The sequence below is a fragment of the Aquarana catesbeiana genome, linkage group LG02 (genome assembly GCF_042186555.1).
Source record: "Aquarana catesbeiana isolate 2022-GZ linkage group LG02, ASM4218655v1, whole genome shotgun sequence".
In the NCBI taxonomy this organism is placed as follows: domain Eukaryota; kingdom Metazoa; phylum Chordata; class Amphibia; order Anura; family Ranidae; genus Aquarana; species Aquarana catesbeiana.
The window spans coordinates 190,327,532-190,354,974 of record NC_133325.1 but is presented as its reverse complement, the minus strand read 5'-3'; the positions used below and the strand labels follow the sequence as shown (position 1 = coordinate 190,354,974).

The window sequence follows — 27,443 nt, the reverse complement described above, 5'->3', positions numbered from 1 at the left end:
TCAGGGTACTCCGGTCTGGTCGATTTCCCTGTGTCAACTACAAGGGAGAGCAAAGAGTGCTTCCAACAACGGCTGGAATGCAGGAGCAGTGATGTCACCCATAGGCTTAGTATGGACCATCCATTGTCTGCTCTGTCTGCTCTTTCCTGGAGCCAATGTTAGCTGACAGAGTGGAGCCGATCACATGAATGGACCAGAGCGCCCTGGGAATAGGTAAGTATATGCATCTTTCTTCTACAGGTTAGTTAGTATAAGGGTTAGAAGGGGGTGGGAGCAGTTTTAAGATTAGTTTGTGATAGCCTCGAATTATACAGTAGATGATGCTCGGAGGGGCAAACACAAAGTAGTGGCTGGAGTCAGTGTAAAGCCGGCCATAGACAGATCGGAATTTGGCTGATTCAACAGGAACCAGCTGACTTTCCATTCATCTATGGGTAGGCTGGTTGTACTGAAGTTGATCTATTAATCAACTTCAATACAAGCAGGTGGTCGGGTTTTCTTTTGTGTGATCACTGCCACCAGCTATAGCTGGCAACAGTGATCATTGTAATCCAATAGCAGGAAAACTCCCTCAGTCAGATCACAACAGCGCAGCTGGACGGATTCCTCCATCAACACTGACTGTGTTGATGGGGAAATGAAGCAATTTTCTTTTGCATAATGTATGGCCAGCATAAGACCTTGCGCTGGACTAAGAGAACAGCTATCAACCTGGAGGAAATTGTATTTTCTTCAGGGACTGCAGCAGAATTCTCACAGTTTGTCGCATGTGCTTGCATTCGCAATGCGCCATTACAAATGAGGATCTTCCCCTGCGGGGTACTCAAGAAATGAATGCAGACTGAGGTGGTTTATTGTGTCTGGCATAAAGGAATGTTGAGATGCAGGGGTTTCTATATCTTGTTTGTGATTCTGCACCATTACTCTGTGTTCCTCTGTCCCCTCTCTCACGCCTGGATTGGCCTAACAAGGGGTTTCACCAGGCAGCTGGCTGACATCTGAGGCCTATCCTTTGAGCTACTTGTCTTGTCATCTCCGCTCTCTACTTGGAGGGACACCTGAACATCCTGTTATCCTGATATTAATGGAAATGGGCTTGGGATCCCAAGTCAGTTGAGATAGATATGATATATATATTTTACTGTCTCTTTCATGCAAGGGGGCAACCTGTGGGTCCCAGTTATTTCTGTGGTCTTCAATCAACCTTTTCTTTTCGGTTGTGCTCCTGCTTTACTGATAACTGGGATGGTGGGGGCCACCAGGCTTTGCTGTAGTTACCAGGTATGTATTATTTGTGCTTTTCAAGCAGCATGGCCTGCTTGCTCCTACCACCCTGCTAAACCTTCTGCTCTCTACCCGCCCGTGGGCTGTGCGGATTTCTGGGCAAGATGTGGGGTGCTTTTAATGGCACCCATCTTGGCCTGGATTTCCCCCCATACCCCCAGCGCTTGCGGCCGGGGAGCTGAGCTACCAGGGGCTTCCTCTCCCTCATGTGGAAGCGGGCTGTGGCTGACCAGTCATGACCACGGTGCTCATATATCTTATGCAGGGATGTATGTTGTGTGCACTTCTTATTTTTCATGTATATAACTTTCCGATAACCTAGTGGTTAGGGTGCTGATCTAAAAATGGGTTATAGATATGCTGTCTTCCTGTCAGGAGTTTGTGTATATTAGTTTATTGTGATTTATTTGCAAGGATTAATCCGGGGTACTACATCACAACCAGGCACCAGTATGGCCTCCATGTTCTTCCATATAGGTCCCTGCTCTCAACTGAATGTTAGTCACGTGAGTTTGTGTAGTTCAATTTCAGTTAAGTTTTAAATTGTTTCAGACCTCCATGGTCTTTGTACCTTTCTACAGAATCCATCAGAATGCATGAGTTTCCATTAGAATGCATGTGCTTCCACTGTGGAGTCACTCATTAGTGATAGGAACTACAGATACCAGGGTGCCTTGGCGAGGCTCTGTAGCTTACGCATGGAGTTTCAAATGCGTGCAGACTAAACCCCCGTTTTTAACGCATACTGTTAGACAGGTTGATTCGGTTGTCTGTGGGCCAGTCGGTAAGTAAGCTTGGTTTTTTCCTTGGATTTATCCTTGGCCTTGTTTATACCTTTCTACATTCCCTTCTCTACCATTTTTGCTTTCAGGCTCTTTTGTTCTCCACTTTAGACCCCTCCCCTCTCCTTTCCCCCATATCCTATTAATTTGTGAGGGGATACCTGCCCTAGACTTGATATTATGCCTAATAGAAAAGCTTAGGTAATGTCAGGCATATTTAGCAGGCAGACATCCGGGACTATATGTTTAATTGGCGGCCCCCCAGAACTCGTACTCGCTGTTGGATTACTTTTGACTCCACCAATGTGACTCCACCAATCTGCTTTGTCCTTAGTGGTTGCTGGTGATATTGGTCTCTGCACCATATCAATCCATGCACCTGTTACAATAACAAGTGTTTTGCTTGCGGGACACTGAAACTCAGGCCACGGATAAGAACTAGGGGTACGAGATGCACTCTCTGTCTGTTCAGATGGGTGCTGACGTAAAGGTTTTAGGAGACTCCTTGAACTCACTCTTGTTTTCCAAGGTGAAAATTAAAATGATGTACTATCGATGCTTTATGAATTTGGGTGCAAGGCAGATAGACCTCTGGTTATGTTTTCTTAGGGGCACAAGGTGTATTGATCTACTGAAATTGAAAACTGTTTTAAGGAATATTATGAGTGGCTGTATAATTTGCTCTCCCAGAGGACCTCCTCACACACATCAGCTATAGATTCCTATTTTAGTGCTTTTGGGGCTCCAGCAGCTTTCTCTGCAGGATAGGGAAGCCATGAAAAAACTATTATGGAGTCTGAAGTGCAGCTGGCAATGAAAGACATTATATAAAACAGTGTAGCGCTGGACTGATAAGAATACGCATATATTAGTGTATGCGAGTAGACCAGGACCCATAAATGTGTACATAAATACAAAAGAAAACCATATACCACTTAATCTAGAACAATTCAGTGTCTATAAGCGTGTATTGTGACACTAAAAATTAATCAAGTGCACCTACATATATCTAAAAACAAAAATTGATATATATATATATATATATATATATATATATATACACAAAAGTATACAAAAATGGTGAACTCAAAGTAAGTTATGTGGACCAGTGTGGCAGCAAAAATTAAAATTGCATCGACATGTGATAAGGAACTCTGTTCACTTATGTATTGTTAGTTGATCCTTATACTTAGTGATCACAGTGAAAGTAAAAAATTGAAATAAATAAATTAGGACAGTCCCAAAAGTTATAAACAAAAGTCCCAAAACGTAGTGACACTCCAACACAAATTCTGGTTCAATATTCCATCGCAGCTGTTGCCCACCACCAAGGGATTAAAGTTGGAGGCTTACCGGACAGCTTGCGACCACCCTTATTCAGGGGGGTCAAAACAGGCTCAGTAGGGATGTATGAATCCAGAAGATGTCCTCGCCAATAATCTCCAGGTGTTCTCCAAGTGTTCTTATGGCAAGCCAAGAGGGGCTTCCAGACAGGGTACAGCAAGGATTTGGCCACTTCACAAAGATGTATACAAATCAATGGATCCAAACAGCAAACAGACACCAGGGACATCCCTGGTGTCTGTTTGCTGTTTGGATCCATTGACATCCCTGGTGTCTGTTTGCTGTTTGGATCCATTGATTTGTATACATCTTTGTGAAGTGGCCAAATCCTTGCTGTACCCTGTCTGGAAGCCCCTCTTGGCTTGCCATAAGAACACTTGGAGAACACCTGGAGATTATTGGCGAGGACATCTTCTGGATTCATACATCCCTACTGAGCCTGTTTTGACCCCCCTGAATAAGGGTGGTCGCAGGCTGTCCGGTAAGCCTCCAACTTTAATCCCTTGGTGGTGGGCAACAGCTGCGGTGGAATATTGAACCAGAATTTGTGTTGGAGTGTCACTACGTTTTGGGACTTTTGTTTATAACTTTTGGGACTGTCCTAATTTATTTATTTCAATTTTTTACTTTCACTGTGATCACTAAGTATAAGGATCAACTAACAATACATAAGTGAACAGAGTTCCTTATCACATGTCGATGCAATTTTAATTTTTGGTGCCACATTGGTCCACATAACTTACTTTGAGTTCACCATTTTTGTATATATATATATATATATATATATATATATATATATATATATATATATATATATATATATATATATATATATATATATATATATATATATATATATATATATCAATTTTTGTTTTTAGATATATGTAGGTGCACTTGATTAATTTTTAGTGTCACAATACACGCTTATAGACACTGAATTGTTCTAGATTAAGTGGTATATGGTTTTCTTTTGTATTTATGTACACATTTATGGGTCCTGGTCTACTCGCATACACTAATATATACGTATTCTTATCAGTCCAGCGCTACACTGTTTTATATATTGTTTAGTTTGTGTGCCCTTGTATTGGGGTTATTGTGTTTTAGCTGCAGGACTCACTTCACGTCTTTTTCACTTTTTAAATTGAACACCGAGCGCAATTTCTTTCCCCTTCCTTTTCCTTAATGAAAGACATTGAGGCGAGCAGAGTTCCAGGCCCAGATGGCTTCCCGCTACTTTCTACTACTACTACTATCTGACTTTTTCTGAACTTCTTATTCCACACTTGGTGCATTCCTATAATGCCCTACTGGATCGAGCTGTATTCCCTAAAGACTCCTTGCATGCCCACATCACCTTGATTCCGAAATAGAGGAAGAATGAATCAGACTGTGCTAATTACCAGCCAATCTCCCCATTAAACATCAATCTTAAGATTTCTACCAAAGTAGAAATCAAACCACTGGCAAACCACCTGCATCTAGTCATCCCATATCCGGTACATAGGGACCAGGTGGGTTTCATTTCTAACAGAGCAGCATGGGATGACAAATACAGGTCTCGGAACTTGACCCACTTGGTCTAGTCAAGGGATATCCCAACATTGTTAAATTCAGCAGATGTGGAGAAAGCATTTGACCGGGTCAACAGGCTGTTTACGAAACGCACTGGGGTCCAATGCGTGCAAGTGGATAGACTATCTACTCTCACCCTACAGCTGTGGTCAAGGCTAGTGAGGCAATGTTGACAGACTTTCCGCTGGGCAACAGAACCAGACAGTGATGCCCTCTGTCCCCATCATCGTTGAATTGATTCTGGAACCCTTACGTATTCGGTCTAACCCCGACATTCAGTCTTCAAAGCCAGCGTGCCCATCGCAAGGTTGCAGTTTATACAGATGACATGTTCTTCTCCATAACTAACCCAGATATGACTATTCCGAAATTCTTGAAAGAACTGCACTTTTATGCAGGCCTTTCTAACTGCAAAATGAATGTACAGAAATCTGAGGCCTTAAACAATAAATTTACCTTCTGATATTTTGTGGGGGGTTCAAGGCAACTTTCCTTTTGCTTGTGCCCAGACTAGGCTCAAGTATCTAGGCGTTTATCTTTCTTGTCGGATATCTTCAAGGATAACTTCCTCACTACCGACTGTCGTCCTTGAGGATAGACCGAAAATACTGGCACGAACCTGGTTTGGGAGGAATGCTATCTTGAAAATGACCGTCCTCCCAAAACTAGAATCAAAAAGGGCTGGCAACTCGGATGCTCTTGAATAAAAGCCCTTTATTGGTTACATGGGTACAGGCTATACGCTAAACTCCCAAAACTACTATATTCACTACAGACTCTCCCAGTCCCCATACCAAGATCCTTCAAGGCAATGAAGGCAGAATTTCTTAATCATTTGTGGGGGTAGAACACCAGATAACCCTACTGCCTCTTGGCCCTCCCAAAGGAAAAAGGCAAAATTGGGTTAAACAGGACTGGATTAAACATGCAGGTAGAAAGGAGTGGCTGGACTTAGAACAGGACATGTTGGCTCTCCCTGCACAATCTCTCCCCCGGCAAACTTGAGGAGTCCGGATGTCAAATCTCACCCAGATTGGTACCAGTTTCAGTTGTGGTAAAATCGGGATGTCTATCGGAGTCTCCCCCAGCCCATTTCCTCATGGCCCCACTGATTGGTGCTCAGGAGTTCCCTATGGGGTTGGAGGCAAGAGTTGAAGACAAGCAGTGACAGTCCCTATAACATATGGATTTTGTTTAGCTTGCACTGCCTTTTTTAGACATTTTTTTAATACAATTTATTACCTTTTATAACGGTACGCACCACTTCTACTTAACTCATAATGTCTTATGTCACCTGCCTGCACTGCTCCCCCTAGAGCTCACCCTATCCTCACCATTCACCCTCCGGTGTCAAAAGATGCTCGGTTTCGGGCTTTTCTGTCTGCCAATAAATTTAAGATTATGAGCTTAAGCTCGCTGTCGTTCTATAGGGAGGATCCAGACCATAATTTCTCCACCAATGAAACCAACGGAGGGCTATGCATTTACGCCATTATCCTTCCACGATCCAAAGTGACAAACGTATAGGTCCTGTACCCCAATTGAGACATACTGCTTAGATAATGCACCATTAAGGCATGCCCTGTCGACCTCGTAACAATGATGCGATTCTTCCCTTTTTAGAAAAATGGGAACGGGATATGGGAAGACTTGACGCAACACCTATGAGACTGGGTTCTTTTTCTAAATCCAATTGAGAATCTGTAGCAAGACTTGAAAATTGCTGTTCAGACACACTCCACCCAATCTGTTGGTCTATCACATAAAATATATTTACGTTGTTAGTTGTAACATGACAAAATATGGAAAATTTCAAGGAGTATGAATACTTTTTCGAGGCACTGTAAATCTCTCTAGCAGGTATCAAGAAGCAAATTACAAATTGCTGACTCGCTGGTACAGAGGGCCTACCATACTACATAAGATCTTTCCTGCGATTTTGTCGCTCTGTCAGAGATGTCAGCAGAAGAATGGCACCCTGCTGCACATATTCTGGACCTGCCCCCTTATATGCCTTTTCTGGTGTTTCTAATTTTTAAGCTAACCAACATCTCCCTAGAAGGCTGCCCAGAAGTGTCTTCTACATTTGACCTCAATTTCCAGACAGAGATGCAAGAAATCTCACCTGATCCACCTCCCTAATGCAGCCCGGGTATGTATTCTACTTAGATGGAGATGTCCTGATCCTCTGATGGGGGGGCCATCATCTGTGATGAATTAACTTAAAAATATGGAAAGTCTGACCGCTGCTCTGCAACGTAAGGAAGAGCTGGTATTACTGTAACGATTTTTCAGTTCTCTCAGGACTACAGCTCCCACATCACGACTTAGGTGACCCATCTCCCCCATAAAAGGCATCTTGGGGACCCTTAGGAGGGACGTGTCACAGGCAAGGTTTTAAGTTTTTTCCCCTTACATCCCGCCCCCCTCCTATTTTTCTTCCCACCCCTCCGTTTTTCTTTTCTGGTCTATCTCCATGTAAGTTCCACATACTGTTTCTTTATACTTTTCTCTTAATATTCTTTCCTAAATAAAATAAAAAAGTAGGCCCTATAGCGAACACTCCTACAACAGAATGTTGCGTGACCCTATATTTGGTACATAGCCTTCCATTACCCGTGTATCTGGCCCTGATATCAGTCTGCAGTTTCCTTTTTCTTTTTGCTGTTGTGATTGTATTTAACGCTAATATGTTGGGAGTACGAGAGGAATGGAAGACAGTGCCTTTGGATATTAACGTGGAGTATTGGTACTTTGTTTAATGACCCTTATTTGGAAGTTTCCTGTCACTTGATGTAAATTGTTGGCTCACTGTCATGGTGTCTGTAAATTGCTAAAGGGCTTAATAAAACTTTATAATGAAAATAAAATTCAATGCCAGATATGGGAAAGGAAAGATTACTCATTGTGCTTTTTCTTATCTGTGCTATTTGCACCGTGTGCTCTCTGGAAAGACAGTATCTGATCATCCTCTTCAAACCAACTGCACTGTGGGCACTCTAAAAATGCACTTTTTACTACCCATTTCTCAATGTATTCCAATGTGTAAAAGAGAAGGCAGGGTGGGGACATAGTACATTACACCTGCACAGGTAAGCAAGAGCACATGGTGGTGTGGGCTTGGTAAACAACTGTACAGCTTCCCATGGCTAACTCATTTTACGGAAACAGTTGGAGGAGTTCATTACCTAACCACGTAAAGATGTTCTACAATCTCCCTCTAAATAAAAATGTTTCATAAAATCTGCAAAATAAATCTAGGAAATAATCAGTTCAGCTCTGGTTCTGTATCACATAAATTCATGGCTCATCAAGATGTAATTTATATATAACTATTTATTTTCCTTGACCACAATGGCACAATACTAAAGCACTAAACTGAAGATGCATATATGGTTATGTGCAATTATGCTTCAAGCAGAGATGCACTTACGAGATGGCTTCAATCATGTCAACTCCCATCTCCACACAGCAGTGAGCATGATCAGCACGGGCCTCAGGCAATCCAGAGACACAATAGTAACAATCCCCCAGGATCTTTATGCGCAAGCAATGGTTCTCCTTGAAACAGGAAAAGACAGTTATAATATTACAGCTGAACTACTGTTCAGTGCCATATATATGGGTCAAAAACAACATGCAGTCATATATGGTAGCACAATAAATATGTGTTTAGCAATATAATAGATAAAACAATTTAATGGTGGAGACAAACTTTGCACTCAGTATGAGGTACGGAAGGATTAGACTTCCTGGAGTTTATGCTGTGTAAATGCCTCTGCTTTCTAAATGACCAATCACATTCAGTTTTCAAAAGCTAGCTTGAATTAGACTGGAGGCCGTGAGAAATTTCATAGTACTGCATTTTTTTACAGCAAGGAACTTACTATTATATAAACATATATGTGATCAGTCTGTCACGTAGAAGACATTAACAGTATGGTGTGTATTTTAGAAACTCATTTTATGGCGTGTCATATACAGTAATACATCATCTAAGCACCACTAAACAAAATCCTACATTATACTCCCTTTCATTCATTGCCTACTAATGACCTGAGGTCCTACCTAGGAAAGAAAACCTTTGCTCTGCCCCCCCAGCAAAAAAAGAAAATTCCACGGCTACTCAAATGTTGCTAGGGAAATGTATGTACCAATCGAAAATTTTAAAATTTAGTAAATTTACAAGTGAATAGCAAAAGTCTTCACAGGGTTACTGGTCTCTTCATTCAAACAGAGCAATAATTAGCCCTGGACTCCCCTCCTAAAGGCTACTTCACTATGTTGTTAGCAAGATTATGCCTATTGTAAAGGGGCGGAAGAAAAAAAAAAGAAAAATTGGGGTTTGGGGATGTAGCTTCAGGAAGGTTGGTGGAAGAGGGGGCAGTAAAGGGGGAAAAACTCAGAGCTTGAGATCTCCTTTAAGTCACCATTTACACCTGTGCATAGCTGGAACTCATATTCCTGCTCACAGTTTTTTCTTTAGCACATTTTTTAAGTGTTTCTGCTCATCACACGAGGCAGCTCATTCACTTGAATGGGCTGCCCAATGTGTTACAAATGCCCCAAGAGCTTCAGAAATTTTTTTCACAGCATGTTTTGGCATGTTTGTAGTGCGATTGCCTTGCGGCAAACGCGCGTCTTCTACCTGCGTTTGGAGTGCCATTAACAATTAATGCACCGCAAACACATTTGCAGTGCGCTTTCATGATGCACGGCAAATCATGTGTTTTCTGAGAGCTTTGTCGCGCATTCCAGAAACGTCAGGTGTGAATGAAGCCTAAAAGAAGCCTAGCCTTACTGTGTATTCTCCTTAAGTAACTCTGCGTAAACATCTGTAGTGCTCCTTGCTCTTAACCAGCTGAACTTTTCAAATCAACTTTACCTCAAAAAAGCATAAATCAGTTTTCCTTTAAAGTATAACTAAAAGGCAGTTTAGTTATTTAGTTTAGTTTTTTAGTTTTAGATTGGAAAGGGATTAGGTTTTTATCACTGTCTGTGTCCACCCATTAGGGACACAGTAGTAGTAGTCCTGCTCACCAATATCACCAAAAGTGAAAGTGAAAGAAAATCACACATTTTTAGTTGTCACTAGAACAGGAAGAGAAGGAGAATCTTCAAATGGAGACACTGGATCTGGTGACAACCAGGGATTCCCTTACTTTGAAGAAATTTCTTCTCATTTCTTGTTTTAGCCATGGGATAGGAAGCGAAGATAAGCCACCCCAATGAGGCACAGATGGCAAAGCTGCCCCTGGGAAAGCTGTGTTGCTAGGATCATATAGGGAATTCTCTTGGGTAAACTGTGGCATCTATGTGTAAGAATTTTTTTTTTTTTTTCACAAAATCCCACAAGATCTCAGAAAAAACCCATTAATTTTTCTACATAGATCTGGCATTGACATTGTCAGTGGGTAATCTCATAGATCAAAAGGAAGAAAAGACCAGTCACGATGAAGTCTACTAGTCAAAATGGTTGCGTGGGATTATAGGAGGAGAAGAGAGGCATTAGCATGTGTGAAAACAGAAACCAAGGAGGCAAGAAAGTATACTTTAATGTGTTTATTTAACCATTTAGTTACTGTAGTAACTACAGTAATAGTGGCAGTTTCATATGAGGAGGAAGGGGGTAGAGGTAGTGTGAAGGTCTGCTGTAAAGTGATTGTAAAGGTATTTTTTTTTTAAATAACAAACATGTCTATACTTACCCGCTCTGTGCAATGGAACTGCACATAGTGGCCACGAACCTCCACTTTTTGGGTCCCCCGCTGCGCTCTTGGCACCTCCCCTCTGTCCAGAGGCCGTTTCCCATGGAGGCACTCGATCCCCTCTGCTGCATCTATTGACAGAGATAGCGGGACTTGGCACCGCCCCCCCCCATTCCCTCGTCATGCAAGGAATGCATTAAGGTAAAAAATGTTTAGGCTTTACAACCACTTTAAGCTGTTCAGCAGTCAACTTCTATGGAGCTTAAAGCCCAACTTTAGCCAACACTTATTTTATTTTGGATAGAGTAGGGAAGGGTTACAGCTGGTCAGTTTTTGCTGTCTAGACCTTAAGGAGTTGTTCAGACTGGCACCCGTGCTGTGTGCAGGAGGTGTTTGTTTTGGCATCTACATCTGCCCCCAGCTGCTTGGAAGCAGCCTATGGAAGTGGATGCAGATGCAGCAGCTGCATAGACACAGCAGCTTGTCAGGATTTGACAGCCATGCACCTTCACCTGCAAAGCTGTCAAATTTTAACACGCACCTGTGTCTGTGCAACCCACTGCATCCACTTCCACAGGCTGCCTGCACGTAATTGAGTGGATGCACATGCCAAAAAGAAATGGCCCCTGCACAGTATCTGTGCCAGTGTCTATCTATGCAAGGACTTAGTTTTATCCATTTTCTGTTAGAATGTCTCTCCAAAAGGAGGAAGAGAGAAAGACAAATGGGAAAAGAGTTAAAAGGAGAAGTACAGCCAAAGCTTGTTTAGCTGTACTTCTGTAGATCACAGGAGTAAAGTCCGTTCTGCACTCCTGTGACCCGTCTTCAGCTACATACAGTACATGGTTACATAGTAGGTAAGGTTGAAGAAAGACAATAGTCCATCCAGTTCAACCTGAGTAGGTGTACGTGTTTCAGATTCGATAATCATTTCCCATATACCTATATGTTGTATTCTTTAAGATGCACATCTAAGAGTTTTTCAAAGTATCAATACTGACCGCTGACACCACCAATTGTGGAAAAGAGTTCCACATCCTTATCGCTTCTCCTCCAATCTCATTATGTGGCCCTTGTCCTTTTACACTCCCTGAGACTTGATCGTTCTTTTTCTACGCTGGAATCACCATTGAGGTTTGTAAATCGCTATCATGTCCCCTCTCAAGCGTCTCTTCTCCAGCGAAAATAAATTTAGTGCCTCCAGGCCCCTTATCAATTTTGTTGCCCTTCTTTGGACTCTCTCTAACTCCAGCACATCCCCTCTGAGGACCGGTGACCAGAACTGGTCAGAATACTCCAGATGTTACCTAACCAGAGTTTTATAAAGTGGAAGGATTATATTTTTATCTCTTGAGTAAATCCCCTTTTTTATGCATGCTAATATTCTGCTGGGTTGGTAGCTGCAACTTGACACTGCATGCTATTGCTCAGTCTGTCTTCTACTAGGACCCCCAGATCTTTCTCCATCCTTGATTCCCCAAGAGGCTCTCCCTCTAGTGAGTGGTTTGCGTTTATGTTTTTAGCCCCTTACATTTCTCTACAATAAACCTCATTTGCCATTTAGTTGCCCACCCCAAATTTTAATTTAGGTCTTTCTGTAAAATGTCTATATCCTGATGTAAAGTTATTGCCCTGCTTATTTTTGTGTCGTCCGCACATGTGTTGTCTATATCATTTATGAATGAATTGAACTGAATTGGTCCCAAGACAGAGCTTTGGGGTACCCCACTTACCACTCCAGACCAGTCTGAGGACACGTTATTTATCACCACCCTTTGGACTCGCCCCTGTAACCAGCTGAAGCCCGCTGTCGGCTGACGTCACAGAATTGGTCCAGGCTGGGGAAAGATTGCGACCATATGATCGGGATCCGCCCAGGAGCCTGAGCCAGCTGTTCCCGCTCCCTCCACAGCCCAGCACTCCAGTGAGTGAGGGCAGTGGTGACTGATAGTCACCAGTCCTCTGCTCAGGGAGCACTGAGAAAACAACAAACACCGCTGATTGCTCAGTTCTCAGCCTTAGAGCCTTTGAACTGATGCTGCATCCACCTAGGTAAGTATGATTCTTAAAAAAAAAACAAAAAAACTTAAACTTCTTTTTTTAAAAACTGAAAAAAAAGTTTTTACTGCTGTTGTGCTTTCTTGTATCAGTGGCAACCCCCCTGTCATTTCTTGTCCTGATGTTACAGGGAAAGTGAGGGAAAATATCCCCAAATGGTATCACAGACAGAAATAAAAAGTTAGCACAATTTTAGTCTTCCCCACTTTGTCAAAAAAAAAAAAAAAAAGCTAAAGTTAGACTATCAAGGTCCACTACTGGGATACAGAAACAGACAGACATGAGCAACATTCCAACCCAGTCCCAGCAGCACCTGTGCCTAACAGTACAGGGTGCTAAAACAGACTACTATATTTGTAAGAACAACTCTTAAAAACTATTATGTCATTATTATCCAATGGGAAAAACACAAAATTACATTTTAGCTAAAATACATTTCTGGGATGCAGCCAACCTCTTTTAGTGCTAGTTCACACCAGACGCAGTTCCATTCAGTTCCGTGCGCTTTTTTTCTGCACTAAAAATGCATGCACAGTGTTTTCCATGTATTCCAATGGCTCTAGATCACACCATGCAGTCAGTTTCCGGTGCAGAAACTGACTGCATGGTGTGAACTAGAGCCATTGGAATACATGGAAAACACTGTGCATGCATTTTGCGCAGAAAAAAAGCACACGGAACTTAACGGAACTGCGTCTGGTGTGAACTGCCCCTTAGGGTACCCCCCTGAACACCTCACAGTGCTTGTTTCTGGTGTATTTTATTTTATTTTCATCTCTTAGTGCTAATTCACACCAGACGCAGTTCTGTGCACTTTTTTTCTGCACAAAATGCATGCACAGTGTTTTCCATGTATTCCAATGGCTCTAGTTCACACCATGCAGTCAGTTTCCAGTCAGTTTCTGCACAGGAAACTGACCGGAAACTGACTGCATGGTGTGAACTAGAGCCATTGGAATACATGGAAAACACTGTGCATGCATTTTTAGTGCAGAAAAAAGCGCACGGAACTGCATCTGGTGTGAAGTGGCTCTAAGGGCCACTTCACACCAGATGCAGTTCCGTACAGTTCCATGTCCTTTTTTTTCTGCACTAAAAATGCATTCACAGTGTTTTCCATGTATTCCAATGGTTCTAGTTCACACCATGCAGTCAGTTTCCGCTGCAGAAACTGACCGGAAACTGACTGCATGGTGTGAACTAGAGCCATTGGAATACATGGAAAACACTGTGCATACATTTTGTGCAGAAAAAAAGCGAATGGAACTGAACGGAACTGCGTCTGGTGTGAACTAGCACTAAATAAAAATTATTTTTATAGTCCAAATGATACATGTTTGTAACAAAAACGTTTCTAAGTAATCAGATCATAAATCATGAGTCGGTAACATAATTAGGCCACAAAATTGTAAAATTGTGTTAAAAAATAACAAACTCCAAGTGCAAGTTTAAATGCCAGTATTTCAGGCATTAATGGTGCTTGTTTGTATTTTTTGTTTGTAAGAGTAGCCATGAAGCCATATATTCTCTTGCCAATCCTCACCAGGAGGCCACGTTCACACAGCTTTTAGGAGGGCTTTCAGTCTGAATATGGAGCCATTTCTGATTCTTCTTGCCTTTGGTGGCACTCTTTGGCTTGGCAAAAAATAGTACAACCAGTGAAGGGGGTGAAGGGACTCAATTTGAAGTCGGTTCGAACATCAACTAGGAATAGAAAATACAAAGCTCATCTAAAGACTGAAATACAGTACTTACTGCTGCTAGCTTGTCAAATCGTGCAAAGAGTTCATTCAGAGTCATAACTAGCTCCTGAGCTGTACACTGTGATGCCAGGCTGGTAAAGCCTTCAATATCAGCAAACAGGATACTGGAAAAAAAAACAAGACATGTCATCACTGTTGCAGGAATCAGAAGTATGCATCATGAATTCATATAAAACACAGATCCTGATAAAAGAGCATAGTTTCACATATGTTCAAGATAAAAGTTCCAGTAAGTAAACCAGTAGTTAAAAAAAAAAATCCCATCAAATGTATTCGTTTAAAGCAGGGATTTCAAACTCAATTTCAACTGCGTGCCACATCAGTGGCATGGTTGCCCTCAAATGGGCGGTTGTAGCTGCATGACTATGGGGTTTATTTACTAAAGCTGGAGTACGCAAATTCAGGCTCACTTTTGCATAGAAACTAATAAGCTTCTAAGCTGAGCATGTTGAATTAAGCTTTGGTAATAAAACCTCAAAACTGATTGGATTCTGTGCAGAAGTGAGCCAAATTTTGCAGTCTTCAGCTTTAGTAAATAAACCCCTATGTATCTACTCTTATCATTCAGGAGTACACTACGTACAGGGTGCAGAGTTCAGGGGTACACTGTGTACAGAGTGCAGAGTTTAGGGGTGTGCTGTGTGCAGGGTTTAGGGGTACGCAATGCACAGTGTGTAACACCAACCTCCCCGGCCCCAGCCAAAGTTTCCAAGAATCTCTACTCTCTCCCCATGTAGGCAGCTTTAGTAATGCCCGGTGTAGGCACCTCTACTACCTGTGTATTTGACTCTGTTATAACAGCTCTGTGTAGGTGGTGCTGCCTTGCAAGGAGATTGTTCTCGCTCTCAGATTCTGGAGACCCGTCCGATCTGTTACATCCAGAAGCTGCTGAGAGCAAAGCTGTCTCTTGTAAACACAGAAAGGGCGACAGCCAGAGGTGGCAGAGATCCGTCTGCAAAACTGGGTGGGAGGGTCATATGACAAGGCCTAGTGGGCCAGATCTAGCCCATGGGCCTTGCGTTTGACATATGTGGTTTAAAGAAACCTATGGTACCTAATCTTTCCCTGCTACAGCTTTATTGAGTGACTGCCACATGAATTGCACTACTTACTAAACTTTACACATATTTTATTACAGTGCACAATAATGTAGCTACGTGCTGCTAGTGTTAAAGCCTTAAATGTGGACAGCATAGCTACACTGCCCATCACTGACAGTCCTAGGCTTCATTTACATGTGTGGTTCTTTTATGGGCACCCTCTGAAGAGCAATCCACCGTTTTTTGCTTTTTAGAGGTGGCTTGGAGCCTCCTGGAGGCCTGTTTTAACCATCCAGAGCCAGAAGTACCACAAGTGCCTGCATTATACATGGTTGCAGCGTGGTCCTTTGAACTTGAATAGTTTGCGTTTGGAGGTCGTTCCACCTGCCTAATGTGACAGAGTTAATGATTTTTGCCACACAGAAATGTAACCATGACGATAATAAATTGCGGCTCGGTAGTCAGGAGAGTTAAAGCTGCGGCTTAACCACCTGTCTTTACTACCCCTGCCAGCTAGTGTAAATGAGGCCTAAGCTGTGCTACAGGGAGATTATAGAAGTACAATACAAATACATAATCACTACTTATTCTACTTCAACGTAAAGATTTAAATATTTGATTCGTTTCTAAATGTAAAATAATGCATCTAGTGAAAAAGAATCGATTGAGAAAGTAAAACGTGGGGATAAAGTGTTAGCCAGCACTACAGAGGAAAAAGATTTGGGGGTACTTATTTCAGATGATTGCAAAATAAGCAAACAGTATGACTAGGCAGTGGGAAAAGCAAATTGAATTCTAGGAGGGATCACCAGCAGGAGGAAGGAGGTTTTCATTCCCCTAAATAGATCTTTAGTGAGACGAGTTCTGGAGACCTCACTTACAAAAAGATATTGATAAGATAGAACGAGTCGAGAGACGGGTAACAAAAATGGTGAAAGGTCTGGGAGATAACACATATTCAGAGCGACTTCAGGAACTTAAAATGGAGTTCCACCCAAAAATGGAACTTCCACTTTTTGGATTCCCCCCCCCCTCCAGTGTCACATTTGGCACCTTTCAGGGGGGAGGAGGGAGCAGATACCTGTCTAATACAGATATTTGCTCCCACTTCCTGGCATAGATCACCGCAGCGCTTGCGGTGACCTATGCCACTTCCGGCGCCTACCCCGTCCTCCCCCGCTGTATTCTGTGAGACACAGAACACAGCAGGGACCTGAGAGAACGAACAGGGCGACTCGCGTATGCACAGTAGGGAACCAGGAAGTGAAGCCGCACAGCTTCACTTCTTTATTCCCTTACTGAGGATGGCGGCGGCAGCAGCTGAGAGCCGAAGGACGGACCGGCTTCGGCTGACGACATTGCGGGCTCCCTGGACAGGAAAGTGTCCATATATTAAAAGTCAGCAGCTGCAGTATTTGTAGTTGCTGGCTTTTAATATTTTTTTTTTCAGCCGACCTCCACTTTAATATATACAGTCTGGAGGAAAGACCGGAACTGGAATAAACTTCCAGCAGAGCTAGTGAGACAGTAAATGGCTTCACACATGTTTGGGACAAACATAGATCTATACTCAGACAGAAGTTAACGAAAAACAAAACAAACAAATAGCAGACTCGATAGACTACTTGGTCTTTTTCTGTTGTCACTTTTCTAGGTTTCTATATACAATTTTAATTATACAAATACACAACTAGATTACAAGGTAAGTTTTATATCAGTCTGTTTATCTTTAATGTTTAGAAAAGAAACTATACCTGACGTTGTCGTGCTTCTGTATGTAGATTTTGTGGAACATCATGTCTTCTTTTTTGGTGTTTATATCCTCTTTCATTTCCATTGCCACATGACGTGGTAAAACAGACAGCAGGAGGCGCTCCTGCATGGTTAAACAGAGAACATAATTCATGTTATTCAAGCACAAACACTTTTATTATAGAAATTCCTTAATGGTTAATAGCCATGTTCGCCTTTCCAATAAAATTCCCATGTATTCAAGTGTCCCCAATAGTTTAAAAATCACTGTGCAGTTTAAAAATAAAAATGAAGCTACTTTTAAAATGTCATACCCATGTAGGCTTGGCCTCTCCCAAGCTTGTCAAAAAAACTTCAAGTAATAGGAACCCTCCCCACCCTGCCTAGCTGCAAAGATGCGCCATACATTGGAAATGAGTGTTCTGCTCTGTTCAGATACCACAAATGTGCAATGCACTCTCTCTCTCCCACAAAATTGAGCTCAGCAGCTGCTCTGACAGAGGGTGAGAGGATGCACTGTGCATGCATAGGTTTTGAACTCAACATGGCACTATTTCTTGCAGTGCTGGGGGTGTGCCCAATGTACATGCCTCCTTGTATCTAGGCAGGACAAGGAGGGTCGCTCATACCAGGATTTTTTGTCAACAGGCTTAGAAGAGAAAGCACACAGCATACAAGTACGACATCAAAAAAAAAAAAAAAAAAGTCCCTTTTTTTGTTTTTTAAAGCTGCCCAGTGTAAGGCAGGCCATACATGAATCATTTTTTGATGTGGATGGGGGAATCCTTCCCGATGAGATAATGTATACAATGATCAGTTTTGCCGGCTATAGTGGCACTGATCGTTTGGGGGGGGGGGAATCCCAACAGGCTGGTTATACACAAGTCAATCAATAGGTCAACTTGTGTACATCCAGCTAACCCATACATGGAGTAAAATTTGGCTGGTACCTGCTGAACTGGCCAAATTTCAATTCATGTATGGCCAGCTTAACATATGCCTTGCATCTCACACAATTTTGTTGCTTATTCTACAACATGAGCTGTAAACAAAATCGCACAGGTTTTGTACCTCATGCTAACCTGCTAATTAGATGGTGATTGCAATCTCAGAGTTAAGATTCACATACATGTGTTGTTTCATCACACAGCAGCTTGTTCCTTTCTTCTATGGTGCAACACACGTGGGTGGCATTAAGTACTAACCTGCTGCTGGTTTTCCCTCTGCAGGTGCAGCCTAGCTTGGATGTAACCTCGTGTTTCTTGGAAGGCTTGTCTCTGGGAAACCTCTGCAGGATAGTGGGTACAAATGCCAATAATGTTTGTACAGAGGAAGATCAGTACATTGGCACTTAGCTAGAAAGAGAAGAGCAAATGGATTTATAGAATCCCAATGTGAGGATATTATATCTTCAATTTACAAGTTTATGATCACTATAAAACTTTTTTTTTTTTTTTTTTTTTACATAATCTTACAGAACATCAAATATTTTTACCCAAAAGTAACTAGAGAAAAATGTAAAATGCTAACCAAACCATAGTAGTCCTGGAGGTGCACAATAGTTTGATTTGAGGAACACAGAATATATTGTCACAGTGTGCTAAAACTTATATCAATCAATGAGAAATGAGCTTACTTTCATGTACATAAGCTCATCTGTGATTGGCTTATGCGGATTACTGTACACCAATCAGGTCTGCTCAATTATTATCTTTTATTTCCACCAAATATTTTTATAATAGACACAGCAATTCCCTAATCTCATACCCTCTTCCCATTCAGCCATACCAAGAGTAAACACAGCCATACACACGGTTATTGATGCATACCATCTCACGCAACTTTTTATCTCGCACGGTATTTTTGCAGCAACTTTTCAAATGCGTTTTCATGCATTAAAAAAAAACCCAGTAAAGTTAGCCCAATTTTTTTGCATAATGTGAAAGATATTACGCTGAGTAAATAGATACCCAACATGTCACGCTTCAAAATTGCACACGCTCGTGGAATGGCGCCAAACTTCGGTACTTAAAAATCCCCATAGGCAACGCTTTAAAAAAATGTACAGGTTACATGTTTTGGAGGGGTACAGAGGAGGTCTTGGGCTAGAACTATTGCTCTCTCTCTAACATTCGGGACAATACCTCACATGTGTGTTTTGAACGCTGTTTACATATGTGGGCGTGACTTACGTATGCATTTTCTTCTGTGAGCGAGCACGCGGGGGTCGTTTTACATTTTTATTTTTTGTTGATTTAACTTTTTTTTCTAGTTTGATGATCTCTTTTCACTTTTTTTTTTGTAATACTTTTATTCCTATTACAGGGAATGTAAACATCCCTTGTAATAGGAATAGTGTGTGACAGGTACTCTTTACAGTGAGACCTGGGGTCAATAGGTCCCCAGATCTCACCTCTAGGAGAATCACCGGAGGGCGGCGGGAGGGGGTGGACATCCCCTCCTGCTGCCTGTAAGAATGAACGAACTGCCGCTATGATCATTCTTATGGTGAAGGGAATCGCCGGCTGAAAAACTCGATATCTGAATGATGCCTATAGCTGCAGGCATTGTTAAGATATCACCGCTCAAACCCGACAACTTCATATGACGTTGGGCAAGCGGGAAGTGGTTAAAGGAGACGTTCAGCCTGAGCTTGTTTGGCTGGGCTTTTACATTGGATCACAGGAGTGCAGCTAGTTTTGCACTCCTGTAACCCATTTTCAGCAGAGAGCGGGCTGAAGTCCGCTCTCTGCTGATGTCACAGAAATCAGTCCAGGCACTGTCATTCTGACAATGGAAGTCTGAATCCACAAGGTGCCTGGACTGACACCAGTCTCAGCCTCTCAGCGAGCTGCTGAGCGCCTGAGACGGCCCCTCCCCGCCCCTCTACAGCGCTTCAGTGAGCGAGGAGGGAGCAGAGTAGAGAGCTGCGGATTGACAGTCAGCAACTCTCTGCTCAGGGAGCTGTGAGAGCAGAGCCATCGGTGATGTTCGATCACTTGGTTCTCAGTGTAGAGGCGCCGGGGGACAGATGCAGCATCGGACCAATGCTGCATCCACATCCACCTAAGTTTGATTATGGAAAAACCCCCAAACCCATACTTCTATTTTAACTTAAGTGGCTTTACAACCACTTTAAGATCACAAAGTACCACTGCATAAGTTTTAAAAAATGCAGATTTCTACCTTATTTCAGACCGCCTCCTGACTTGCAGTCACATGACTACAGATCACTCTTCTCTCCCAGGCTGAGAGCTACAGCGGGAGGGGCCGAGAACTCCCGCTGATGTTAGCCAGGAGGAGGGGAGGAGAGTAGCTAGCAGTTATGTGAGCGCCAGGTGGCCTTTTGAAATAAGGTAGAAATCTGCATTTAAAAAAAAAAAAAAAAAAAAAAAAACATATGCAGTGGGGCACATGTCGTTATTTAACACTGGGAATGGTATGATCATAACATAGTTTTTTTTAGCAGCAGGAAGGGAAGGAGCGAGAAGCAAAGCGGCACAGACACAGCTGACAGGCAGCGAGGGGGGGAGAGGACAACAGATTAGAGTTGCGGATGACGGAGGCACGTAAACTGACCATGGTGTCAGGGCTCAGCAGCCATAATAAACCATGGTCAGTTTACAGGGGGAGGACAGAAACAGGCAGGATCAGCCAGGTATTTTATATGATACAAAGGGCCAGATATCACAGCAAAAGCACTGTGCTGTTATGCATGCTTTAAGGGAACAGGATCCATTTATTTTTTTAGGGTTACAAACACTTTAAAGTGTAAACTAACTAACTCTAATCCTACTCTATGCCACATCCTAAGACTAATCTATCTAGCCCTGTAAAGCAAAAATTGCTGTACTTACCTGTTCTGCAGCCGCTCTGGTCCAGTCTCCAACGGCAGATGCTGTGCACAGGAGAGAACCAACAAAGGCTGGGAAATGCCTGGGAAGTGATATCACCCACAGACTTACTATTGGGCTTCCATTGTCGACTGCCTCTCCTGCACACACTTACACAGTGAAGCTGCTACTGACAGGTCAGCGTGGGACCGGACCAGAGCGGCTGCAGAACAGGCAAGTACAGCGATTTTTGCTTTACAGGGCTAGATAGCTTAGTCTTAGAATGTGGCATAGAGTAGGATTAGAGTTTGTTTAAAGTGTAAATTTAGGCAAAAACTATCAACAACTGTATTGGACTTAATGGCACTATGATGATTGGCGTATGCAAGTAGAACATTGTGGTTTCTCAAACTTCCACAGCTCCTGTCATGTTCTTGGAAATCAACATCTGCTTTGTTACATTCCACGGTGATTGAATTGTGGTGACTGAATTACCCAATAATTATAAATTTATAAATATTAGCTAATAATGTTGGGCTATGTTCTGACACTGCTGAAGCTGCTTCAATAAGCAGTGGACCTTCTTCAACATTAAATAACAAGTCCAATTAAAGAATATCTATGGTCACAGCATACACTGTCATTTTATAACATCTGCAACGTAATGGCAAAACAAGCAAACGTTAAATTTGACAATCCAATATAAGCTTACTTAAAAATCTCCTTTCATGTTGTGAGTTCTACCTGTCTGCTGGCCATCTTTCATCAAATTCCTGGATTCTCAGCATGCTTTGTAGCTTCTCTGCTGCCTATTTTCAGTTTCTAAGGACTACAGATCCCATGGCACCTTGCTGCCTGCAAACAATGATTCCTGTAATGACTCCGCCTCCTGAAACTCCTCGCAGCACATCTGTAGTTCAGAAGGCAGGCTCTGTGAAATATGTGACACAGCAGTGCCTATTCACAGAGAATAGTAAATGTTTGTCACAGAATTCAAGGAAGTAAATATGTGCGGATTTTCACAAAGAAAGCTTACAAACGTCAACATTGATTAGATTAATAGAAGTAGGCTGGAAATAACTGAAGTACAATGAAGAGATGAATATAAAAGATTTTACATTTTGACCACAGATAGACTTTAAATGTCACACCTATTAACAACCTGCATCAGGTTTATATTGCAATCTACTGTATGTCTTCATTGAGCCCTTTCCCTTACTTCCTGTCCTGGTGGCAGGATGTCAGGGGGACAGGAAGTAATGAGGAATCAATGGATACACATACAGCAACAAATACGTGATTTTATTAAGAATATGGAAAGGCAAGAACCTGTATAAGGTTTTTATTGCCATCTGCACCTTCCTGTCCCATTTAAATCTTCTTGTTTTTACAAGGTGAAGTGACATCCAAATGGCATCACAGGCGTTTAGAACTTTGAACCTCTCCTATGTCGTTTACATAGCCCACTGTTTTTATTATTCAGCTTTTAAACAAAGCTGGTTCATCAACTTGTATCCCACAATAATTATTTCCACATGATCCCTGATGGTATCCGAACAACATGTATTTTTTGCTTTACTGTCTTTAACTGCTCGGGAAAATTTAAAAATGATACATTTATCTTTGGTCAGCTACGAGATAGTGTTAAGGAAAAACAAAAAGGCACCGGCTGAGATAATAGGTGTAAAAACATCAATTAATGCCCAATTAAACCCCAATTAGGAATGTCTCCTGTTTGCTCTAATAAAAGCACAACTGAAAAGTTATTTTTTTTTTTAGATCTGTTTTATAAATTCAAAAAACATCTGTTGATTTTGCCAAAAATCTGGTGAGCTGATAGCCTCAATGTACTCTCTGCCTTGGCACGGGGAGGGGTTATAGTGATGAGCAAGAGGAGGAAAGGTTTGTGTACATGCGTAAAAATTCAGAGCCAAAAATATGCTGTGTTGTCATGACAAAGAAGAAGTTAGAGGCATAATAGATTTAGGGCACATCAACAATTATTGCAGTACTTGCAGTGTGTTTAAAGAGATAAAACATTACTCAACTTTACTGATTGCACATAAGTAGATGACAAATCTGGATCTCGTTTCAATACAGAAAAATTACATTTCTTGTAGAAATCTTTCCATATTCGAGCACTGACTACACTAAATGTGGAAAAATATACCCTGCTTTTTAATTTGTGTAAAGATATATCAGATACTGATGTTAAAGGAGAAGTTTGGCCATACTTCTCCTAAAGATCACATGAGTGCAGTTTGTTGTGCACTCCTGTGATATGTTTTTAGCCGACAGCAGGCTGTCAGCTGATGTCACAAAGCTAATCCAGGCTCTGAAAAGATCTTGACCTTATTGTCCAGACTGGCAGCTGGACCAGCCTCTCAGTGATCTGCTGAGATCCTACACCAGTCTCTCCCGCTGACCCACCTACAGCCCAGCGGTCCAGTGAGCACTGAAGCGAGAGCAGAGAGTCACTGACTGTCACATCTATCTGCTCAGAGCGAAGGAAGGGAACTGAGCAATCAGCAGTGTTTGATTGCTCAGTTCTCACTGCAGAGCCGGTGGGGGGGGACAGATCGATGTTGCATCCGCTCAGGTGATTATGATTGTGTTTTTAAATTCTAAACTTCTCTTTTAAAGTGGAACTTTAGTCATAAAATTCCTTCTAGATCAATTCAGGATGGCCCCTTTTACAGGTATAGCTATGTAAAACAATAAAAATAAGTGTCTATACAGTTTAAACCCCGATTATTCACGGTGGCACCCTGCTCTGCACATGCTCGGTTGCTCTCTATTTTTAGGCACTGCCGAATTTGTAGAGGCCAATCTGCTGACAGCCTTAAGATTTAATGCTGCTCAGGAGCTTTGGGCTTCAGCAAAATGGCAGCCTCCAGCAAGAAGAAACAGGAGCAATCCTGGAGGCAATTTACAACACATGCTATTTGTGGTAGCATAATTATTAATGTGTAATGTATGTTCCTTGCTAAAGAACATTATTTTTTTAATCAAGTAGTTGTGGGTAAGCTTCAACTTTAATGGGGATTTTTTCTTTCCTCCTTTGATCACAACATAGTTTCAGCGATCCAAATGGCCACAGTTATATTAAGAACCATGAGAAATCTGCTAGATGTGACACATGCACAGGAAAGGGAAGCAAGAGTTATATACATGGCAGAGCACAGAATAAGTGCAGAAGTCAATAGCTTGCAGCTAGTCCATTTATAGCTTTTATTTCACTTCCAATCATGTCTGGTGAGCAGATTATTACAGCAATAATACATAAAACTGTTGGCTGCATTTGCCCCTTAAAGTGTCCCACACACAGTTAAAAAAAAACAAGGATGATATATTTAAAATAAATAAAGGTGCATTAGTGGGGAGTGATATTTACCAACAGATCGATTTCTTTTAGGCTTCATTTACATGTAGGCATCCTGTATCGTGAGCGTAATCGCCAAGACTCTGCCCACGCTCCCAAATCATGAAAAATCGCGGGACGCCCTTGCGATCCCCGTCACTTCTGATGGCACCCTGAATGCGGAGTAATTTTGCCGCGATTGTCTGACGAAGCGCAGTAAAATTGCCCCCCCCCCCCCCAAAAAAAACCCCAAACAAACCAGCATGGGGTTTTCTCCCTCAAATTCTATACCACACTCTCCAGTTCTGGTACTGATTTTAAGGGAACGGAGTGTGGAGTGTAAATAGGATCCATGAAGTGGAATAACAGTCTTTTCATTTTTTTAAATATGCATGTAAAAAAACTGCTAAATGTAGAAAATCCTATCAATGTATCAATGTGAGTTACTGCTTTACAAACTTTGCTTTTATGTATAGTTAGCAATTATACAGTATGTGTCCACTGGATGACTATGTAACAGTCATCGCATAAGAAGGCTTTGCTTCCTGCTCATCACCTTAACTGGTAAACAATAGACTGTCTGCAGTCTCTAATCATGTCAACCACTCACAATGCACCTGGTATCACAACACATATATCATATATATCGCAACAGTAGTCAGAGACCATGTCATCTTTGCCTAGTCTGTCAGTGAGGGTATAGAATTCAGAGCAGTATTTTCATTTGAAGAACAAAAGAGGGACTTTAACGTCTTTAAACGCTAATACTGGCCCACATTTCAAACTCTATTAACAATAATGCCATTCTCTTTGTCACTTGTTGGAATCAATTACCTTCTTACCCAGTCTTTTTTTCCTACTCCCACTGATGTTATTTAATGCCTTTCCTATGATTCAGTGCTAAGTATGCATGTCCTAGGCTGCCCTGGTGTAATTGTTAGAAGTATTCTTTAATGTGTGGGAGTAGTTCTCCCAGCACTGCTCTTTTCTTTGGCATGAGCGCAACTTCTGCCCATTTCAGTCAATAAGAATTAAAGCACAGGCAGCATACCAAGGCACTATCATCTTAAGTATACTGGCATTCGCTCAGTCCAAGGCTATTTAAGGGCCTATCTGTTTATCTATAGGCTGGGAAGATAAAACAACCATACCAGCAAACAATACCAAATTACCAATAGAACCATATTAATTTACATGTATTATATTGCAGCTTACCAATTCTTAGATGTGGTGGTGGCTGCATTTGTTTTCTTTTTTAGGCTTTCTTTCTTCTATTTTAATTTGGTGATCTGGCCAATAGGTCTGTATTTCAAAAGAACAAGCACTCTTGCAATTACAGGAACGAGGCAAACCATTTTATGCTGGCAGGGGTACTTACAATAAACAGCTTTTATTTCTTTACAGAAATCCTTTATCCCAAAAGAAAAAAAAAAGTGTTGTAACTGCTAACAAAGCATTAGCTAGAGTTTGGCTTCAATCTGTTAGTGTATTTAAATCTGCTAGTACATCTAACACTCCTCTCCCCCCAGACTGTCAATGCTGCTGTCCAAAAGGTACCGCCTGTGCCCCTTCAACCAGGGTATTCATCTAATACAGGAGTTATGTTAGTGGTCAAACAGGGAAAAATACTAAAAAAAAAAAGAAAACTAATACAGCCACCACATCTAATGATTGGTAAACTGCAATATATTACATTTTAGGATTTTGGATTCAATACCGCTTTAAAATGAGACAAGCATGTAAATATGAGCTTGTGGGTTCTGCATGCCAGGACTGCCTTTCATTCTCAAAATCTCTTGTAGATGAGTGGATAATTTTGTACATGGATTATATGCCGATTAACATCATGAATGATAGTTTAGCAAAAAAGTTGAACTTTTCCCAGTGTGAGGAAAAAATAAAAATAAATAACCATGCAAATGCAGTGTTATGCAAAAATACAGAATGAGTTTTAAAAGAGAAGTATGGAAATATTTTTCTTTATTGGCCCATCATAATTACCTAGGTGGATGTGACACTAGTCTGATGCTGCACCTGTCCCCCACCGGCTCTGAGAACCAAGCGATCAAACACCACCGATTGCTCAGTTCTCAGATCTCCTTGAGCAGAGAGCTGGTGACTGTCAGTCACCATTGTCTGCTCTACCCCCCACCCCCTCTCACTAGAGCACTGGGCTGTGGAGGGGGGGGGGGGGGCACTGGCCCAGGCTCGCTGAGAGACCGAGCCAGGTGCTGGTCCGGGCATGTGGGCAGATCCTGACCATAGAGTTGCAATCTTTCCTGAGCCTGGACTGGCTCTGTGACTTCAGCCCGCTGTCTGCTGAAAATGGGTCACAGGCATGCAGAACGAACTGCACTCCTGTGATCCACAGGCGAAGTACAGCCAAACGAGCTCTGGTTATGCTTCTCCTTAATTAGTCAGGAAATTAGGATAACTCTTTCAAACAATGTAGACAAACATTTACAACTTACAGATGTTATTCCTACAAAACTTTTACTGAACGAAATATGCTGGCGTGGCTCTCCTATTCATTTGAAAATGCTAGCTGCCTGGATATCACGCAAATCAAAAACCCAGAGGCACTGATCTGGAAGGAAGCAGGCAAGCAGTTCTGTGTTCTCTCGGTCTTCATTTGTTGCATACGATTAGGAATTCGTTCAGAGAGTGTAGAGAAAGGAAGATAACGGTTTAAAAGAGTCTCAGCCAGTGGAGGCACGTGTGGGAAAAGGAAGGCGGCAATTCCCCCCCCCCGCATGGGAGATGGACGGCGGAGATAAGGCAATCAGATGCCTTACCTTAGGGGGCAGCAGAGGGAAGAAAAAGCTGAGGTTGCCATGACTGCATCTCCCGGCCAGACTGTCTGGTGGGCTGAGTCCGTGCTCTAACATTCACATCCCGGCCGAACAGGAAGTGTGTCCTGAGACACAATTTGGTCTTAAG

General features: G+C 42.0%; 1 protein-coding gene across 2 annotated transcripts in view; it reads right to left on the bottom strand.

Moving 5' to 3' along the window:
* ADCY6 (adenylate cyclase 6) overlaps positions 1–27,443 on the bottom strand; it is a 382,609-nt gene that overhangs the window by 121,272 nt on the left and 233,894 nt on the right. For both annotated transcript variants that reach the window (XM_073614078.1, XM_073614077.1), the window contains exons 4-7: positions 18,515–18,664; positions 17,312–17,433; positions 14,510–14,621; positions 8,422–8,549 (exon numbers count right to left, since the gene is read on the bottom strand). In XM_073614078.1, coding sequence (XP_073470179.1) covers positions 8,422–8,549; positions 14,510–14,621; positions 17,312–17,433; positions 18,515–18,664 — 512 coding nt within the window. The remainder of the gene's footprint in view (positions 1–8,421; positions 8,550–14,509; positions 14,622–17,311; positions 17,434–18,514; positions 18,665–27,443) is intronic.